The sequence below is a fragment of the Mesocricetus auratus genome, unplaced genomic scaffold (genome assembly GCF_017639785.1).
Source record: "Mesocricetus auratus isolate SY011 unplaced genomic scaffold, BCM_Maur_2.0 Super-Scaffold_100011, whole genome shotgun sequence".
Taxonomy (NCBI): domain Eukaryota; kingdom Metazoa; phylum Chordata; class Mammalia; order Rodentia; family Cricetidae; genus Mesocricetus; species Mesocricetus auratus.
In genome coordinates, this window is record NW_024429195.1 from 74,773,956 (window position 1) to 74,796,315 (window position 22,360).

Below are 22,360 nucleotides of genomic sequence, written 5' to 3' on the forward strand. Positions count from 1 at the left end.
CCCAAAACCACCTCTTCACTCTAAGCTGCTTGTGTAGAAGTTTCTGGTTGGTCTTCATACACTTTCCATTGTGAATAATGTGAATATAAATTTAAATAATGTGGATGTAAAAACCCATCTTTTCCCCAGACAGAAAGAGAGAGGAGAAGGGCTTGTACCCTTTCACAAGGCACATCTAATATCACACCTCCTAAATGTGCCTTCTTCATCATTTCTGTTTTGTTAGTGAAAATATAAATAGGAGTATTAGTCTGGCTTGCTGAAAATGTTCCATTTTCTCACAGAATAAGGAGTGAAATTAGAATCTGTTTATCAAGTGAGTACAGTATTATTGGTATATTACATGTTAATTATTATTCATCACAATTTGTGGTTTTAAAAACTAGGTTTTTTTCTGAAATTAAAATATAGCTAAGGGTTTTTTGTCTCACTAATAAAATAAATGGACACAATTTCTGTCATTAGTGGCTCTTGCATTGTCTTAAAAAACACTGTGAAGTTTAATTTCAGGATTATGTGCATATGTAGCATGAAGGGAGAGGCAGGGTCCTTTCCAAGTTTAGATTTTCTTCATGTTATCATTCATGCTGTTGAGACAGAAGGACCACATTCCTTGCCCTCTCTGCGTCTTAAAGACGTGGGGGGGGGGGAGGTGTGCACCTGCTAATTCAGCCTGGGTAACGCCGCTTCTTGTGTCTGTACAGATCGCTAGACTGATGGAATGTGAGAATGTGCTGGTGGCCCTGGAGCTCAGCAACTTCCTCAACGATTCCAATTACGCCCTTCAAGCAGTGACCCAGTGCTACGGGCTCCTCGCTCCCATCATCTATCACAATATCGTCTTGGTACCTGTCATACAGGTAAGGGTGTCCCCCAGCCTCCACAGAAGCTATGTGTGGAATGACAGTCCAGCGATTATTATGGGAAAGAAGAGCAGTATATCCTCCACAAAGTACAAATGGGTCAAGAAGAAGGATGGTGAAAATGTCCCAATGACTTATAAGTCGGAAAGAAACCCAATGTGTTCCTTTGAAAGCACAAAGTCCCATTAATGACTTTAGTCAAATACTGGCAACGGTCATGTTTCAGTTTTAAGAGTTTTTCAGTTTTCATGGTCTTGTCATTGTAGATACAGCAGCATATTTTCATCACATATCCCTAAGTCATCCCAAGGATGCGCATAGTGAGTCATCTGAGAAAGCCTGCTCCGTGGCAGAGCTGATATTCTCATCCTAAGGGAGTAGAATAGACATTTAGGATAAATGATGGTAAAATACCTAGTTATTCATCTGAAAGAAAAATAAACTCTGACCTCTCTAGGTAAAACTATCCACACCTGTTAAAGAATTACAGATAAAATAGAGCAAAACTTTAGCGGCAAGAATGAAAAACAACCATTTTGTAGTCCGGAGTTTTGGGGAAAATCTCCCCATTAAGAGGACTTCTAAAACCCAACAGTGGTGGCACACAACCTTAATCCCATCTTTCAGGAGGCAGAGGCAGGTGGATCTGTGAGTTTGTGGCCAACCCAGTCTACAGAGAGAGGTCTAGGACAGCCAGGGCTACACAGAGAAACCCTGTCTCAGAGAGAGAAAAAAGAACATCTAGAAATGACAAACTACAAGAGATAAAAGAACCATGACAAAGATCACAAGAAACTTGTTCAATTGGAAAAAAAATAAACTCAAAGTTAATGAGGAATAAATTAGATGTATCAGGAAGCCTTGCCAGTTGGCTATCACATAATAGGCAGATGGACACAGGGTCTGAATAGTTAGTTCATAGGAAACCAAGCCCACTGCATGCTAAGATGCTTGGGTGCCAAGGATGTCTGGAAACACACATTGGACTGACAATGTAGAATCCGTAGCTCCTATTGCTGGTGGGAGCATGTGATAGCAATGGCATTCTGAGTCACCAACAGGGTAATGTGAATTGTTTTAAACTTTTAGGTTTTTAAAAAGCAACTTAATTAAATTAAATCTAACTTAAAGCAAAATCAAAACTAAATATATCTGACATAATAATTCTTCCACTGGTAATTTATTTCATAGAACAAAAACTTAATAAAATTGGAAATACATTTATCTGACAGAGCAACCACCCTTGTAAGTGTCACAGAGAATAAAATCATTACTTGGCCAAGTGCTAGGGTTCCCACTACCCCTTGAGGCCCAGGTCCATGTGTTTTCCCTCTTGGGTATCACATAATGGTCATTGACTTAGAGTATGTACTGTGGCCCCGAGGTTGGTGCCTCATCCTCCTCAGAGCCCACAAAGCTGCTGTTCTGTGGGCACTTAGCAAGTAGAAGGGTGTTGACTGCAGTGTTTGGAGGAGACAAGATGAATGAAGGAAACAGCCATGGTGCCAGAACTGAAACATTAGCCATGAACTGTTCCACGTGACAGCAATAAGTTATCATTGGTCCATGCCAGATGACAATAGGTAGCCATTAGCAACATAAACTAGGACTGTCCCTGTGGATTTGGAAGCACTGTTTGGGAGGCATAGTTGAAGGAAAAAGAGAAAAGTTCAAATATATGTAAGTGCCATTTTGTGAGATAACAACAAAATTCTCTCTGGGTACATTTTTTTCTGGGTACATTTTTTTTCTGGGTACATTTTTTTCTGGGTACATTTTTTTCTGGGTACATTTTTTTGCACACACATGTTCACACCCATGTTTAAGCTTTGAGAAATGGCCAGGGTTAAGCTTGATTTGGGGCTGTGGTGTGCAATGGGGACAGAGGGTAAATTAACACAAAAGGGAAGAATTAACATTAAACATACTCGCCAGTGTATCAGCATAATAAAACATTGTTAGAATGTGGCTTGGAGCAACACAGGAGAGCAAGTATACATATCTTAGTTTGTTCTTTGGGATCATCGGCGTGAACGCTTTGCTACAGTCTCAGATCTGCTTCTCTGATGACAGTATGGCTCCGGCCTGTGCAGCAGGACCAAGAGCCCCATCTCATAGTCTGGTTCTTGATCAAGTTCAGGAACTCACAATGTGAGGCCAGGAAGGGAAGTAAATGCCAGTATTAACTGATTTTCATTGGTGCGAACCCTCAGTTTTAATCTGAAAGGGACTCTATAGTTTCAAGTGTTTCTACCCTTCCTACTGTATACTGAGTTACAGCAGCCTGATCCTCTCTATACTTTGCCAAGGTTCCTTAAGCACAGAAGTGACCTTTGGTGTTTTGGATCCATACAGCATTTGGCCTCTTTTCTGGTGCTTGTGAAAATAAGCATTGTGTTATAGTTATTTGTATATTTATTTTGTACTCTTTACTCATTTTCAAGTATATGTAAATAGGTGACTCATCTGAAAATGGAATATGTCCACTTTATGTATATTCTTTTACATCTGGTGAATATGTTATCAGTAACGATTGGTTACAGTGGCACTTGATAGCCTGAGCCTGACATGATTTACGTACTACATCTTATACTAAACAAATGGTATTTTGACACAACAATCATTGTGCTTCTTTTCCTTTTAGATTTTGATAAAATGTGTTGTGGTTTTGCAAGCAGTGCCAAGTATTGTTCACTCAAAGAAACAAGTTGCAAGCTTTGAAAGTGTACAGCACATGATAGCTTGCTGTATCTTCTACATAACAAAGGTATTTATCTCATTGCTTTCCAGTGTCATAAAACTTAGGATTGATCCCGAACAAGAAAGTCAAACTTCATTTAATCATGGTAATTGGAGTGCATAAGACTAGCACTCTCAGGGCCAGAGACAGGGCTCTGAAATGATGAGTTCATGCTGTTCTTGTAGAGGACCAGAGTTTGTTTCCTAGCACCCTTGCCAGGCAGCTCACTATTGTCCCTAATTTCTGCTTCCCAAGATCCAATACCCTCTGCACCTGCACTAACTTGTAATTTAAAATAATCTTTTAAAAAATTAGCACCCCAAAGCCATTTTTCTTAGATAAATAGCAAACAAATCCTGCACATTGTAGAATGATAACTATTGTTGAGTTTTTTGACAAAATTATGATGCCCTTCAAACTCAACCTTGTTGCTGCTGAAATAGCATTTGGATATCATGTGGCATTATTACAGTCACACAGAACACATGTTCCAAACTCTGAGCAGACTACATACTTTTAATATGCTGTGCGCAGACTGTCAGGCTGTGGTCAAGATGGACAGAGCCCACAGGAGGCAGGCCAGGCTTTGGACTAGGATAGTGGAGTTTAGCTCTATAGAGACAAACACTACAATAGCTGGGGGTGGTGACCATACCTTTAATCCCAGCACTTGGAAGCCACACTTGGGTGGATCTCTGTGAGTTTTACACAGTAAGTTCCAAGGCAACCAGTGATATATAGTGAGATCTTGTCTCAAGAAAACCAAAACCCAACCCCCCACCCCAAAACCAAAACCAAAACTCAGAGTCAAGCAGCAATATCACAATTAAAGGGTTAATCAGTGAATGAGGGATATGATACTTTCATGAAATTAGAATGTAAAAGAGGGAAGGCAGCCACGAAGGAAAGGACAGGCTAGGTATACTCTTGGGGTATGAGATAGGTGTGACAGCATCTGAAGCCAGTGTACATGCAAATCTGGACTGTGGGTTGTGAGTGGTGAGTCTGGAGATAGGAGCTGAGGATGGACACGGGCAAAATGTAGGGGAAGACACACTACCTTCTCAGGTTTTAGTCTGCTCCTTCATTCAACAGCTGCTCACTGATTGCTCATCTGTCAGGTTCTGTTTTTGGAATTTGGCATATGCCCGAAGAAATAGAACTTCATGGCTAATACCAGCTCTCAGCTTGGGTAATGAACGAACACACGGATGTGGAAGACTGGGAAGGCTTTATTTGAGATTTGGATATTCTTTAAGCAAGAGGTGCAAATCCAAGTGACCACTGAGACCTCACAGGGACATAATGTGTGACTTGGTTGGATCTGAGGCCAGGTTGTTGGGTCCTGAGACATTCATTAAAGAGTTAAGTAACTAAGATAACAGCCCGGTTCTGTCTCATGAGCTTATCTTTAGTGGGGGAAGACAGAGCAGGCCCTGGACAGCAGGCAGAACACGTGAACAAATGTACTTAGAGGACCATGGCCAGTTTCATTGTACATCCGAATAGGCATGAAGGAAAAGTAGAAATTAGATTCATTTTTTAAAAGTGGAAAGTAGAAAGGGAGTTTGATTAAGCTGAATACGTAAATATTTGTGTAGTTCACCCTTCACTATGTTGGAAAAGACCAGATATGAGTTGGGACCAAGGAGGCAAATAAAACTTTAAAGGGAGCAATCAGATGATACAAAGGCAACCAACCAACTAAATAAAAGCTGCAAGACACCAAGCTTCTGTGACAAACAGATTTGATAAAGATCCCGGGAACAGTAGACTGTGAGTTAAATCTGAAAATACTCTAATGTAGAAGTGCTCAGAGGTGGCGAGCTCAGTCAGAAGGTGAATCCAGAAGCCATAACATGAAAAGACCAGGAGTCTGGGTTTGAGAAAGAGATAGATGGAGTGGGAGTGGTAATAGGCTTCCTGAGTCCCAAGTAGGATTAAGGTAGGAACATTCATGTCCAAAGATGCTGGTGACATGTTTGAAGTCAATGGCTAAGGACTCCCAACTTAGCCACAATGGAAGTTAAAACACTGAAATGTTGTTTGAAGGATAAGGCTTGAGGTCACAGAACTAATAACCAATAAAGATACCAGTCATTTATTCAGGCAAAAATAAACACTTTCAAAGTACGAGTGTTCGCAGAGCATTGTGCCCATGCCCTTATCTGAGAGAAACACTTGAGGAACCATTTCATAAAATGACAATTGATTCCAAGCAGAATTCCCAAGATAGGGGGAGACAGAAAGAGAGGAATAATAGGAACAATGAATCTCTCAATATATGTATCATTAAAAGTAAATAGATGATAAGGGTGTGATTAGACTTTGTAAATAGTAGGAGTTCTTTAAAGACAAGGGACGTCCTTGAAAGAGAAACTTATTAGAAATTTACAACTAAAACTTCCATTGTATCCGAGGAGGGGGTGAGAACGTTAACAGGTAGGTTCTCGGACTATGTTTGTGAAAAATTGCTATTGTTACACAAAGTGTGTGTAGCTCAAGGCTACTGTTTTCTCTGACAGGACACACATACTTAAAGATGACTTGGGAATGTGCTACTCTGAGCAGAACTTTATAGTCCAGTGGGACATCTGAGTAGAGGAGGGAAAAGAATGGGTGGGATCAGAGTGGGGGGGCAAGAACAGGAAACATGGGCAGCGAGGGAAAGGGCAGGAAGTGGTAAGAGGCAAGGAAGAGTGTTCGTTATAAAGATGGGAGTAATAAAGTAAGTGTTAGCCACTTTACAAAGTGTGGATGATCGTGGAAGGCAGGCTCCCAGGAGGGCTAGAAATGCAGGTACTAATACAGGTATTATTTCAAGAAAGACATCTAAAATGAAGCAGACAATGGTAATGGGCAAATACCAGCAAAAATAAAGGAGGAAGCTAATGATTTCCACAGCAGAAGAAGCAGAGTTCAAAAGCACAAACATTAACTGGAAATAGGAGAGGCCTTATGCACTGTCCTTTGGCTCTTTTGGGTTGACCTTCTCTGCTGTTGGAAGACTCCAGATCTGTTACACACCAGTCTTAGGCCAGGCTCACTGTCAAGCATGAAAGCCCACGTCTTCCTCTACTTAATATAAATCTTGAATTTTTTATATAGAACAGCAAATTGAAGAAAAAAGATCACGTGAAAAATGCCACAAAGACATTTGATAACACTTAGCAACCTTTCCTAATAAAATTGCTAGTGAGTTTGGAATGAAAGGGAGCTGCTGCATAACGATAAGGACATTTACCCAAATTGTAAAGCAAATATCATACTAAATGGCAAATTTCGGAAGCCATTTCTTTAAAAAGCAGGCCCAGGAAGGAGGTGCTGACTTTTACCAGTCATATTTCCAGAGGTTCCCTCTTGTGCTATAGACATGGGCTTGAAATATTTCCATAATAGTAGAAAGGGAAATTGCAGCTGATTTGTAATTGTAGGGGTCTCAAACATCTTGTAAGGAATAATTAGAATTATAGGACGATAATATAAAGTGGGTGTATATTAAGCAGATATGGATGCTAGTTTTATTTTATGTCAGAAATCAATAGAAATGGAGAGGGAAGACTGTACTATTTAAAACTCAGCAAAGTGTCAGAGAACCTGCATAAAGAAACTGGAATCTTGCCAAGGATACACATTAAAATCGGAACATATGGCAGTCCACATACAAGTTCCAATACACCGAGATATACTGTAGCAGAAATAGAAATCCTTCCTAAAAATGACACTTAAATTTAATGCAGTTTTAATCACAATTCCCATGGGGTTTCTCTAGAATCATTTCAAGGTTCCCAATAGGAATTAAAACTCACTACAAAGCTGCTGTAGTAAAAATGGTGTTAACACATTGTTGGCTAGTCGATCAGTGGAATAGATTAGAGGTTCAGCCCATGTTTCTGGAAGAAATGAGTGTTATAAAGATAGCAATTTGATTGACCACGGAGACTTTGATCTGTCATTATAGTTTTCAGTGTGGGGTCTCAGGTATAAGTGACTGTGAATCTGAAGTAAAGCCAGAGCCCTACCTCACACCATAATAATGTCCAGCTGGATCCAATGACGTCTGTCAGGGTCACCTTTCTCAGCAACTGAGGGACACATACTAGAAAATATAGCTAGTTGCAGTTGGAATATTTCTCTGACAAATTATAAGCAAATTTAAAGGCCAGTATCAGGATGAGAAAATGCCCGGCAGGCACAGGACTGTTACCATTGATCACCCCAGAGAAGAGTCAATGAGAAAATACATAGTTACTTTAAAGGTGGAACATTGAGCAGGTAGTAGTTGAAAGGTCTTCTTCTGAGATCCAATGGGAGACTTTCAGGGGTTTCAAACCCAGGGAAACACAAAAGGGGTCTGTGTCTCAGAGAAGGAAATGATTCCGGTTGCATGACGGTTAGTGATTTGAAGGAGGTAAGACCTGTGGCAGAGGGTTGAGTTAGGAGGCAGGAAGTGCGTGATAACTACAGAAGTGGAGAAAGTGAGAGGTGGGGGGATAGACAGGCTCAAGAATTATTTCTGAGCTAAATTGAGAAGCTGGCAATCCATCATGAGTGAGGGATAAAGGACACAAAGGCAGGGCCTGTGTCAATATCTAGCTGTGTTTTCTGGACATCTGGACAAGTGCAATAATTTTAATTGACCCCAGAGGAGGGGTATTTTCGTGTAGTGAAGGAGAAAATGATGTGTTTTGGGAAGATTCAATTCTGAGTTTGCAGAATATCCAAAGACGCGGCCCTCAAACCGTCCTGTAGACCACGGGTTCAGGGGAGGAGAATTACGTGTAACTACAGTGGTGAAGACAGGCTGCTGAGAGAGATGGGAAAGGAGTTACTGGAGAGCCCCAAAGGTGCAGCAGAGCCCCAAAGGTGCAGCAGAGCCCCCGAAGGTGCAGGAGAGTCCCAAAGGTGCACTTAATCCAGGGAGCAGCCCCTGCTTCTGAACTCTAGTTGGGGGAGGGGAAGTCTGATGAAACCACCTGCCTGTCATTTCTGCAGTATTGGTCCTGATGCAGTCACTTGCTGTAACTCCTGGCAACACCTGCTCTTTTCTTGCGCTGCCAAACTCATTAGTGCTATGCTGGGCCTAGAGTGCCCTTGCTGCCTTTCTTTTATTATTATTACTAACTATTATTTTACTACTTTTTATTTTTAAATTCTATTTTATGTGTCTGGGTGCTTTGCCTGCATGTATATACACAATGTGTGTACCTGGTGCCCTTGGAAATCAGAAGAGGGTGTTGAATTCCCTAGAGCTGGAGTTACAGATGGCTGTCAGCCACCATTTGGGTGATGGGAACTGAACCCAGACCTGTGGAAGAAGTGCTTTCCACCATTGAACAGTTTCTTTAGAGACTGTTCCTCTGCATCCATGGAAGAAGGCTATTTCTGGGGAGGTGTGTCCTTTCCAGATCAGAGGAGGGGCAGCTTGCACTCTAATTCAGAGCACTGAACTCAGCCAAGCACCCTGTTTAAATGATGGTTCCACCCCAACAAAGACACTATATTCCAAGCTATCTTGATGACTTCCCAATAGCAAGCTTTTCTGTTGAGAACAGGCACAGTAAATCCTGCTTCTCTGTGTAGCCAAAACATTGAGATTCAAGGTAGGAGGAGTTGGCAGGGGCGAGGATGAAGATGTAGACGGGGTGGGGTGGGGGCGCAAGACCCCTGCAGGTACCCTGCTGGCAATGAGTAGAAATACCAGTGAGTTCCAGAGACAGCAGCTATGGAAGAACACTGGTTCCAGGTAGTCAGAACCAGTGGAGGCTGATGTCCTTGAATCCCCATGCTGTCACCCCAGCCCTTGGTACACAGTGGCCCTGGGTTTGCTCCGAGTACTTCCTGGCTTGCCAGTCATGTCCCCACCCTGGTTCCCTCACTTGAGGAATCGGGACTAAGCTCTGCCACAGCAGAAGTGTCCTTGAATGTATTCTGACCAGGAAAAAGAACTGATACCTGAACTGGGTTTTTCCACAGCTGGAATGGTGGGCATTGCCATTCTAGAAGTTTCTTTTAGCTCAATCTGTAGTTCCTGAATCACGGGCTGTCTCTGATTCCCAGGTGTCAGGTATTCATTTGATACAAACTGTTCTAGATTTTCTCTAGAACATGTGGAACTCAATCAAGCAAGCGTTTTTATTTCTGAAAAGAAATCCCTTCAGAGAGCTCATCTTTTTATTTAAGCTACAGTATTTCCCCCCCTCCAAGTCACTGCAGTTCGGGGATTTGTCATTTCATATAATTTGCTATTTTTTCCATTGTGTTACAGTTGTCAATGCTACACATTTGTCATACTCTTCATCTCTGCCCATTATTTGGTGTGTTGAATAGAACCAGCCCTTTGTTTTTCTCTTTATTAGAAAAATCAATTCTCTTCATTTATTGTTTTCTCATAATATATTTAGACAAGAGGGAGAAGGTTGCACGGCTCCATCTAAGCCAAGTGAATGCACACTGGCAAGCAACCAGAGTAGAGCGCAGAGCCCTCGTCTGCTTTCAGATGGCAGCGTGTGCCCCACTCACACACGTGTTTATACATTCTAAATAAAACACAACTGCCTTAGTCTCTGTCTTCCCCCCTTTCCCTCTCCAGCCCCTCCCAGGCCCCCTCCTTCCAGCTCCTTCCATGTCCTTCCAACTCTCAAGTTGACGCCTCTTTTTCTTTAAATATCATTGTTATACATATGTGTATATATGTGCATAAATGCAACCTGCTGAGCTGGTTTTTGTTGTTTGTGTGTATATGGTTTCAGGGCTGACCACTTTGTATTGGACAACCAAGAAGGGGCTCACCCCCAGGCGAGGCTAGCTCTCCCTCAGCGATCATTCATTGGTTGTCTGTAGTTCTTTGTCTAGGGGTGGGAGCCTGTGAGATGCCCTTCCATGTTAGCGTGTCTATCGAGATAACCATTGTTCCGTCCTTGTTTATTCAGCCGTTTCTAGGAGAGACCGTTTCACAGCAGACTTCCTAGCGTTCTGGCTCTTATACTCTTTCTGCCTCCTCATCCTCGATGTTCCCTGAGCCGTAGACGTAGGAGCCATGGCATAGATGTTTCCATGGGGGTCGGATTCCTCACAATCTGTTGATCTTTGCACTGTGTCCAGCTACACTTATCCAGTAAAGGTGGCTTGTGACCAAGGCTCTCATAAACATTTTGTCATGAGAGTGGACTGCTACGTCACACACTCAACACCCTGCAGAGCCTCACCCTGTCACCATTTTTTTTTCTACATTATGCTCCTCACAATGCATTATTTTTTTGGAATATACTGTCCTGGCTCCACAGAAACCTTTCTATTCCTTGAAATGGGTTTCTCCTAGTAGTTCTAGATAACCATTCACTGTTTCTAAGTCCCTTCCTTTTAGCCCTTTCCCACATATGAAGTGGCAGTGATTACATGTCTGAAAAAAAAACATGTTAACAGAATGTGTCTACATATAGCACATTCACACAAATGTATTTATATTTTTAGTTATCCCCCTGGGGCTAACCATGAATGTGTTCCCTTCACTTAAGTCACTGCTGTGGGAAATATGCAAATCAGATAACTGGCCAGGGAAGGCGATGCTAGAACCAGGATTTTAATGATGAGTGGACAGAGCTGTACAAGTAAGGGATGGCAGGCACATTAGAAACCTCCTTAGCCATGGAGAGACATGAGGTTCCAGTTCTGAACCATTGGGTATCCAGATTATGACTGGCTTGACAAAGACGTGACGGTGGGAGATCACTCTTGAAAACTGGACAAGGGCCAACTGGAAAGGGCGGAGTCACCGCTGGCACTGGGCAGGGGGAAGGAGGAGGACAGGATTGCCTTTCACTTTGAGTCAGTGTATGCTGCTTCTCAGGTTTTCTGAGAATCTGCCCAACCCTCTACAATGTCTTGAGAATCACTAAGTGCTCCCCTCCACACTCAAGACCATGTGGCCAGGAATTGTGCCATTTTCCATAGAAAGCAACCTGAAATAAGGTGGACATGGTAGTAGATGCCATATGGTAATCTATAATCCCAGCATTTTGTGGTTCTAGACCATCCTTAGATACATAGTGAGTTTGATGCCAGCCCCCACTAGATGAGACCCTGTCTCAAAATCCAAGCAAGCAAAGCAAAACAAAACACAAACAAGCAACAAAATAAAAGGTGCTATGTATATGACCTTAAGGAACAATTGTTCTAATATGAATTTTAAAAGTAGAAGTAGTTTCTTAATAGTAGAGTACTGTATCACAAAGCAGAAAGCTATACGATCCAGAGGAATAGGAAATGCATTATTGATAAGAAGCTCTTATTAGTCCCCTATTTAAAGAATAGTAGAGTCATATAACTTTAATTCTAGAGAAATATGATCCAGAGGTTAGTTTCTAGTTTCCTCAACAATTGTGAGGTGGTGTTAGACCCACGAGACTTAGGGGAATTTGAATTTATGAAAGATTATGCATTGCTTTTGGAAACAGAGAGGCATCCAACAGAGATAATTAATACTTACTTTTAATTAGATTCTACGTTCCTGGAAGGAATATGACCTGGCAATAACTATCATAAATTATGGGAAAAAGACGTTGGACATCACATCAGCATGCAAATCTCTATTTGGTAATGACCAAGATGACACTGGAGAGGAGGTAATTCGTTTTATTGTTTTGTTCCTTTCTTCCCTTTATTCACTTAGCTGTTTCATAGTGTCATCAAACACATTAGAGATTGATCAATTTGTCATCTTTACATTATGGAAAGTAATTTCATTAAGAACTTTAATTTAAAAAAATATTTTTAAGATATAGCCAAGAACTAGCACATTTAATAGTCCACATTTTTGGTTCTGACTGCAAGGATAGACCTGTCTACATTCAGTAGATACTTTGTTCTTGTTAGTCCTTAAGTTCACCAGAAAAACCAGTTCTACCATTTTGGCCAAATTAAAGCAAACTTTCATTAAAATGTTAAATACTGACTGAGATGCAATTTGGTCATGACCTCCACTTGGAAACTTTCCCAGCTGAATGGCCCCAGACACGTGTTGACAGGGGCTTATGAGGACAAAACCCATAGGCCACTGTACTTTCCCATGAGGCTTGGTTATTATTTTCTAGGAACTACACTTCCCAGAGTCCTAGGATGTAACCTAGTCCTTGGGCAGGTGGGGTTTACATGTTAACTTGGTGTCTAACAGTTCTGAGTGCATCACTGAAGGTATTGAATACATAGTTGAGCTTTCTAATCTCATGTTCATAGTTGATTTCTCAACATCGGTGATACCTAGACTCCCATCTGTATGAGGCTGCTAATTTTGAGACTAATCTTCAATATGTGCTTCATAAGCAGGGGTCTTAGAGGGACTTAGGCTTTCATGCTTTTTTTTTGTTGAAATGATGTGGGCTAAATGTGTTTGTAGGTCAGGTTCTGAGATGTTTCTTGACTTACTGGGTTTCTGAGGCATGCCAGGAAGGAAGGACCTTTGGCCCCTTACCACTCACATTGGGATTGGGTTAGATTGGCTATTTGTCTTTTCTGAGATAGAAAGCAAGACAATTTGTTGGCTGGTAAGGTTTCCAAATCATCCTGGCTAAAGGATTTTTAAGCTGTAACATTTTGGGGGGGGATGGGGTGGGGAGGGTAGCATGTGGGGCTTGCTTTGCCTAGAGGACTTTTGGATTATACTGGAGGTGATCTAAATTTGTTGTTTTCAAACACTAGCCCCTTGTGTCATCCAGGCCTTGACTCAAGGCTCTGTGCCCTCACAGTGTTGCAGGTGGGTCTCACACCTCTCTCCTTGGAGCCTCTGGTCCAGCAGGGGTTGTTACACTTCCCACTGACTAAGGTTGTAGGATCTGCTAATTTGTTAGAGACAGAAGTCACTGGAGCCACTAGAGACCTCATTTAAGAATAAAGGGACTTAGAAGGTTTTAGTTATGATAAAAGGAGACAGTGCAGGTCAGTTCTCAGTCTCAGACAGAGAAAACATGGTGGGAGCCTGGGCACACACAGGCCAGTCCTTAATCTGCTACTTACTGATCCTGTTAGGTTCTAGTGAAAGGCAGAGTGGTAGAAGCAGTTAGCTGGTTTGTGAAGGACCTCCTGGGGAAATAAGAACATAAAGGAATAAAAGGATCCCCTGCCTGGGGGCTGGCTGGGAACTTTCTTTTGAGGATTCTTGGAAATGACTCTATGCTAGGAAGCATTCGGGCCTGGAGGTATAGCACCATAGGCAGAGTGCTGGCCTGGCATGCTGGAAGTCCTGAGTTTGATCCCTAGCATGTGACAAACTGGCTGTGGGGGAGCATGCACATAATCCCAGCACTGGAGAGGTGGAGGAAGAGTAGGAGTTCAAAGTCATCCTTGGCTACTTAGTGGTTGGAGGTCAGCCTGGGTTACAGAAGACGCCTTTGCAGGTTATGAGACTGACACATTGCCTACTGTGGTAGGAAGGCTCTCTCTCTCTCTCTCTCTCTCTCTCTCTCTCACACACACACACTCTCTGTCTCATACACACACACACACACACACACACACACACACACGCACACAGCTGCTGCCACCACCACTAATAAAAGAAGAATACATGTTCTGGCAGTATCAGTTACTACAAATCTCTAATTATTCTTGGCTAACTGCAGATCTTAGTTTTACCTACTAAATAGGAAAGAGAGGAGAAGAACATAATGCGTGTTTTCCAAAAATGACAATTTCCCTAACATGTTACAATACATTTTGACATTTTCCAATGTTTCTAGGGTACTTGTTCTAAGAAAACTTCAAGAACTAAGAAGCCACAGCAGGTGCTGCTCCCTGAGAAGATAAACGAACAGCTGGCCTTGTTGGAGTCACATCTACTCAAATTGACAAAGCAATGTAATTTTTTCCCTCTTGCGTCTGTTTAGCATTGTTTCTTAAAATGAGAAACTATTTTGCTGGAAGAATTAAGATGGGATTAGTATTTGGTAAACCCTTTAAGGATTATACAGAATGTTTACATATGCCATTAATCCTAACAACACTTTGTTAACAAGAGATTGCTTACTGCTTTTACAGGTGTACTTCATAATGATAAGGAATTTATTTAGGCTTTCATGGCTAGCTTGGGCTTCCAGCTTTAGAGCAGATTTTCACAACCTTGGCACTATTCTTATTTTGGCTGAGATAATTCTTTTAGGTGTCTCGGTTTGGGTTATTATCAATGTGATGAAACACTGTGGCCCAAAAGCAAGTTGTGGAGGGGGCTTCATTTGGTTTCCCCTTCCATATTGGCGTTCATCATCAAAGGAAGTCAGGACAGGAACTCAAAAAGGGCAGGAACCCAGAGGCAGGAACTGATGCAGAGGCCATGGAAAGGTGATATAATGGCTTAACCTGTCTTCTTATAGAACCTAGGAGCTCTAGCCCAGGGATGGCACCACCTACACTGGGCTAGACCTTCCCCCATCAATCACTGATTAAGGAAATGCCTTCCAGCTAGATCTTATGAAGGCATTTTTCTCAACTGAGAGGCCCTTCTTCTAGATGAGACTAGCTTGTGTCAAGTTGACACGAGAGCATCCAGCACAGTAGGGGTGTCTCTGTCCCAGGCACTGAAGGATGCGGAAAAGCATCCCTGGGCACTGCTCGCAGGAGCAGAACACACGATCCATTAGATGGAGGCAACTGACTGGGAAGCAAACATATTGGTGGCCGTGTGTGAGAGGGTTGTAGGTGGCCTCAAATAGGGAGTTGCTGCCCTAAAGGCAATGATGCAAGGGAGAAATCCCAGGATTGTGTGATGGGGCTCTGAGGAAGTGATCTGAACCTTGGCCTATAGGAGTACTGAGGAGTTTGGGATACAAGCTTAATTTTAGGTCATCATCCTATAGTAACTCCGTGATGGACTGATAAGTCAATGCAATGCTTAATATTTTGGAGTTTGCAGTTTGCACAGCTACCTGGGAATTTGCTTTGCTTTTTTGATATTTGTTAGAGTTTTTTTTAAAGCTCACTAAATAAGGATTGCAGAAGAAAAAGAGTCTACCCATGGTTCTCCCAAGTGGTAGCCCCGAGGTTTTGGCACCCGATTGGGAGAATGCTATGTCCCGCCTCATCCCTTGACAATGTGCCTCGGCTATGCGGTTGGCTTTCTCTCATTTTCAGCATATTTCTTGCCTGTTTTAGGTGGAAGTTTTGAACTGAGCCTGATACTTTGTTCTCTTAATTAGTAAACCTAGTTTAGGAAAAACTGTAATTATCCCATCACATATAAAGTATAATTTCTTAAAATTTAAAGTGGTCTAGAAATATGAATTGTTTTTCTCATATCAACAAAATTTTTATTAAGAAATAAAATGTATTACTAGCTACACAGTAAATTCAGTAACAATTAAAATGATTTTGTGAAGTGTCTACTATGTGTGAGACACTATTTTAAATACATTATATTAAAACACACACACACACACACACACACACACACACACACACCCATGTAAGGAAATTGCTCTTATCTCCATTTTAAAGGGGAGAAAACTGAGGCAGAGATTCTAAGTTCTCCCCGCCACCAAATTTCACAGTCCAAACATGTCAAGGTTAGAACTTACAGCAGAGCTGGGCAGGGTGGTGCACACCTATAGTCATAGCACTCAGGAGGCTGAGGCAGGAGGACCACAGATTTCAGGCCATCCTGGGCAACACAAAGAGCCCTTGTCTTGACACCAAGAAAATGGAACCTGACACAGACAGTCTGGCTCTGGTGGCTGTGTTGCACGTTGTGGTTCTTAGAGTGACTTCCTGGAGGATGGTGAGGGGACTCCAGGAGGCCAGAGCAGGGCAGACATGGCTCTGCAGGCCGTGCCCTTCTCCCCCACTCTTGCTGCCTTCCTGAAAATGGTTGGATTCCATTCCTAAACCTAGCACAGAGGTCCATTCCATTCTTTGGAGACTTTTCTTATGCCAGACTCTTTCCTGAGACTGACTACCAAGGTCCAGCTATCAAAGTTTTAAGTCCCCTTTGGCTGCCCTAATTAACATGTCCAATTAAAATTAAAAACTTCACCCTAAAGGGCTTCCCATTTTACCTCTGTAAACCGCCATTTCCCTATGGGCCGCATCTGTCTCCTCTGTCTCCAGAGGCAGTCCTTTGTCCTCTGGGACAAATATCCCTTGTTCCCTTCCCTTTGTCTTCTGTCCCCTGTCATTGTCCCTTATCCTTGCCCTTGTTCCCTCCGGGGCAAATAAATCTACTTTGTGCTGAGGACTTGGACTTGGGGTGTTCTGTGCCAATATAAGTCCCTTCAGATGGGGTTAATATGACTGCTAGATCTGATGGTGGGGCCCTTAAATTTTAAGGGAAAGGAAAGTAAATACTTAATCTTTGTTCTTCCACTCCAAAATATGATATATTTGATATTTTAAGGCTCATGCTTTAGTATTTTGTTGAGTGTCTCCCCTATTTTTAAAAACTCTCTCCAAAAGATTTATGTCTTGGTTGTTGAGATCCAAATAGAAATTAGAATTTACTCATGTTTCTTCCTTAGTCACCTTAACTGAACTCTCTGGAGCAGAGGACCCGATCTTTCTCTACCCGGTGGTTTTAAACTGGTCGGTGAAAGGTGCCATGAAGGAAGGTGAGTGGTGGCAAATGGCGGTGTCGCAGGTCGCTTCTTTTGTATGCTCGGTGTCCTCACCCACCAGGAACAATGCACACTCTTGACTGCTAACAGGGGACTTGAAGTCTGGGAAGGAAGAGCCTTCCCAAGTGGCTTGAAGCGAACTGTGTCATTATGAAGCTGACAAAAAGAAGGACACTGGAAAGTGCAGTCATCATTTTACAATTCAGCTCTGAGGAGATGTGGCATTTTGTTTGGCTCTGAGTGACAGGTGGTACAAATCATGTAAGATGTGACCAGCACTTCCTCCTGATAGCTGTACGACACAAGCAGCTTCCGTCAAATCGTTCTTAATATTGAGGTTTTTATAGAACGAACCAAATATTCAGTGTAAAATACCAGCGACCGTTGAAAGAAAGCAGTAGCTCATCCAACATGCACTCCTTTACTATTTGTAAGTGAGGAATCTAGCCGATGAGGGGCTCATCCCTGGAGAAGAGAAATCCTCCCCTCTCAGCAGTCATCGACTGCCAGTGGTTCTTCATCTAGGGATGGGTCCCATAAGGTTTCCCTCATCCTTCTTGGATGTGATTGGTGTTGTCATTGTTCAGACTGATAATGTTGAGATTTCATGGGTGTGGCTTCTCTGTCATACTGGAAGACACAATCTCCCAGCAGGTTTCCTGATCCTCTGGCTCTTACACTGATTCTACCCTCTGTGCCACAGTGTTCCCTGAGCCTTTGACATAGGGGTTTTGATGTAGATGTATCTGTTGGGTTGGATACCCTATGGTCAGTTGTTCTTTGCGTTTTGACCACTTGTGACTTTTCATAATGTTCTCCATCTGCTGCTAAAGGAGGCTTCTTTGATAAGTGGTGAGAGCTACATTCATCTGGGGGGTATAATTGGATTTTCAATACCAAATAGTCAGTCCTAAAATCATACAGACTCATTATATCATACTTATATAAAATTATTGGCATGTGTGTGTGTACATGTATGTGTCTGTCTGTCTGTGAACAATAATAATTTTAAAAAGGAGGCCATTGTTTTGATAGGGAATAGAGGGGGGAAGGGAGAATTTGGAGAGGGAGGGGAGGAATAGTGTAATACTTTAATTAAAAATAAAATAAATATGTGGAAAATCCCAGATTAATCATTGTGCCTGTTGTGACTAAAGATGGCTAGCAATCAATCCTTCTGGTACCCATTTCCAGAGGACACTAACTCTCTAGGGAACTTCTTGTTTCTGTAGTCATGAAATTTAAGCAAAGACCAAGATTCCTGGAATTCTTTACACAAGTTATGCTCAAATGTATGAACGATGAGAAGTTTCAACTCGTGGTGGAGATGGCAGCTCCCATTTATGACTTCTTGAAAAGGTACTTGCAATACTAGTTCTGCAAATGTCAACAACTTTTACATAGGTAGATGGGAAAAAGTGTGGAGTAAACACAGCTGGGCTGAAAGACAGAGAAGGTTTGTGTCTGTGTAGGTAGCTATTGACTAACTGTAAAAATACTGATGCAACTGAGCTAAGACCCCAGGCTAGAGCATGTTGCCATCCCCAGCAGCAAACAGAGCAGTCTGTTTCCATTGGTTGGTAGGAGTAATAGCATCTCCCTAGGTCATCAGCTGTTCCTCATGGGAGGTTTCCAGTCCAGCTTTGCACATGCTTGGCACGTGCATCACGTGCTCCTGATTATGTCAAAATGCTCAGAGTCATTCCTTGGGGGTTTCCTTATGAAGTGCTCAGGAGTAATAAGTCCTGAACTGCCCCTCTGTTTCCTAAGATGGAATGATTGTCTTTACTCCAAAAGAAAATGATAACATCCCATGCCAATTATCAGCAATGGCAGATACATCCAACCTGTCTTCAGTTCACTGACAAGTGTGCTCGTCTGTCATCATAGAATGTAAACCTACCTGTCCCGTTTGAATGAACAATAAGTAACATGAGGTTTATTTTAAAACTGGCACCAAAAGAGATGAGAATCCACACAGAAACATTCTTTCTGAAATAGGTACCTCATTTATGAAAGTCAAAGCGTGGAATATACGGGTATAATATTTTCAAAAGATGAAGGAGTATAATAAGCCATGGTAATCAGAGAACTGGTCAGAATTATAAAGTTCTACTCAATTAAAAACCAGTCAAACCTTGTGAAAATCAGAAATTGTTTGCAGTGTTTGGGCAAGGACCATGAAAGTCAGTGATTAATATTAACATCAATAATATGTAATAATAATAATAGTCCTCTAAAAGGTAAACAGGAGAAGTGAGTCATGAGTATTATCATAGCAGCATCACATATACCTGAGCCTGGAGACTGAGCGGCACAGTGGAGTTAGACAGTGGTAGTTGTGTGAGCTCTGAGGTCAAGGACATGTTTTTGGATGTCTTCACCAAGTCAGGGTGGATAGGGACAAACCTAAAGAGGAAAGATACAGACGTACGTAACTAATAAGATAAATTTTTGTTTCCAGCCTGTAGAGAAGAAAGATGCCTTAAAGCTTCTAGGAGGTTAGTGATAACAAGTAATCCAATGTATCAGAGACAACTAGAGCAGCAGCGAGGACCAGTCCTTAATTTTACCATCTTCTGTTACAGAGAAGGAAAAATGAGACAAAAGGAGTTTTCACTAAAGTCAAGAAATAAAAAATATGAATAGAAGAAAGACATGAGAAAACAAAGATAAAAATAAAAATGAGTCAATTATAAGTTGGCTTTTGATTGGGTGATGATGGCACAAGCCTTTAATCCTAGTACTTGGGAGGCAGAGGCAAGCAGATCTCAGTGAGTTCGAGGCCAGCCAGGTCTACAAAGTTTCAGGACAGCCAGAACTATTACACAGAGGGAAAAAAGTTGGTTTTAAGTCAGTTTAGTTGCCACAAAGAATCATTCTTTAGGAATATGAATAAAATAAAAAATTCCACAAGCATAATAATAGAAGGACAAAGATAGGTCATAAGAAAAGAAAATGTGCTTAAAAATCTGGTTGAAAGTGGTGGTTATCTGGAAAAGATTGTAGCAACTATTGTAGCTTGCGCAGAGCAATTCTTTCATACTTTAAAGAAACGAATGAATATTTTTTTCCTTTGGCATGCAGCCGTTCACCACATAGTGATAAAGCTGTCCGGTAAACTCAGTGCAGAGAGTAAGCAAGTAGAAAATAGTACGAATCAGATGTACTGAGCAATATATAAAGGCAGAGAGCCAAGACAAATGCCAGCATGTAAGTCCAGTCCAAAGGATTTTATTCTCAGTGCAGATGGAGTAAGAGATGTGAGAATATAGTTATCACTGGTGGTCAAAGGAGCCACTGGGTGTTTTCTAAAATTGATTTGGTAAGTTCAATGGTTCTTCCTGTAAAATGGAATCAGATGGTTTTCCATTAAGTCCCAAACAAGGAAACCTATTTTACCTTCTGCCAATTAGCATTGCTCTGAAAGTTCTTGCCATTATAGAAAGAAATTAAGAGTTCTTATGATTACCCCAGCATGGAGAATTAAAAATGTTTGCTAATGGGGACACTGGAAAATAATTGTTTTTTTAAAACTTAAAGATAATTGGGAAAAAAACGTTGAATTTCAAGGATAGTTAGATGCAAAATCAATAGCTTTCCTGCATGAGCTTGAAAGTATAATGAAAAATACCATTTTTATGGAGTACATGATTAAAATTCCCAGAGATTGTGTGGGAGTATTGACTAACATGAAGAAGACCAAACATAATTTTATATAAGACACATATATATTTTACATATCTTATATGTAAAATGAAAAGTTGGTACATCACTTTCTAGTCAGACATAATTTTGTAAAGGTTTCTATTATCTTAAAATTACTTTGTTGGTTTATTATAATTTCAATACAAATTCCTTCAGATAAATTGTAGGATGGACTAGATTAATGAATGGCATTTCAAAAAGAACATGAAAGAGGAGGTTTAGAATATTAAATCAAGAATAATAGAGCTGGTGTGTGTGTGTGTGTGTGTGTGTGTGTGTGTGTGTAATACTAGACAGAGAACCATTGGGACTTACTTTTTGGAGACAGATCTTAACAAAAGTAAACAAAAGAATGTAGAAGTAAAAAAATAAATGTTAATGTTGAGTTCATAGAAATTTGAGATTATGATTTACCAAAACACACCATAAACAATATAGAAAGCTGTCAGACCTACACTGAGCTGTGAGGAGCTGCAGGAGTGGAGGAGCTCCACGTGTTGCTGGATGATGGCTGTGCATGCACGGAACAAATGGCAGTGAGTGCTCGCCTTGGGCCTCCTCTCCTTCCATCTCTTTCTGCAATAACAGGGCTACCTCCACACTGATTATTTGGTGTCAGGAGAGGAGAACACAGCAAAGAGACTTGTCTGACTGAAAGTGCTGTTTCAGGTTGTAGCTTGGAAGTGAAGGAGTCCCCAGGTTCCCAGCAGTCAGTGATCCAAACACCATAGCTTAGCCAGATGAAATACCTGCTTAAATAGCCAGGGTAGCCTCAGAATTGCCGAAGCTGTGTGGGAGTCCCATCCAATCAGAGAGGCCATGATCATCTTTGTAAAAACTTAAGTGACGTATTTGGGGGGATGCACAGTGGGTAAGAACACTTGCTGGATGAGCATGAGAGTGTGAATCCCATCTCCAGCAACCATGTAAATACCATGTGTGACCAAGTACATACACAACTCTAGTATCATGCATGGTGGAGACACAATTGCTGGGACTTTCTGACTACATCTGAGCCAAAATAGCCATTCCCAGGTTCAGAGAGAAATCCTGTCACAGCGGAGTAAGAGGGAGTATGAAAGATCAGACCAGAATATCTCATGTTACCCTCTGGTCACCACATACCTGCATAACACATGTATACACACAACGCGTGCACACACACACACACACACACAGCAAAATATTGTAGTACCCAAAACCATAGTACGATGCCAACCACTACTATGAAAAAAATAAATTTTAATCATGCAGTGTTTTCCAACCCAGGAACTAGTTGCTAGGTTCACCCGGTCATTGTATTAGCCCTATAGCTTTGCATTTTGCTCAAGGTTTTGGTTCCCATTCATTATGTTAGAACAGGATTTTGTTCTCTCCAGCAAGAAATAGGAATTCCAGAAGATGAATGTATTCATTTCATCAGGAAAAATTAGCTGACAATTGTCAATAGCAAG

General features: G+C 41.5%; 1 protein-coding gene across 1 annotated transcript in view; it reads left to right on the forward strand.

The window, feature by feature from the left end:
• The window catches only part of Cfap54 (cilia and flagella associated protein 54), a 290,811-nt gene that overhangs the window by 86,399 nt on the left and 182,052 nt on the right, over positions 1–22,360 (forward strand). The window contains exons 25-30 of the mRNA XM_040755053.1: positions 705–860; positions 3,508–3,630; positions 12,102–12,227; positions 14,337–14,454; positions 17,103–17,192; positions 18,431–18,557. Coding sequence (XP_040610987.1) covers positions 705–860; positions 3,508–3,630; positions 12,102–12,227; positions 14,337–14,454; positions 17,103–17,192; positions 18,431–18,557 — 740 coding nt within the window. The remainder of the gene's footprint in view (positions 1–704; positions 861–3,507; positions 3,631–12,101; positions 12,228–14,336; positions 14,455–17,102; positions 17,193–18,430; positions 18,558–22,360) is intronic.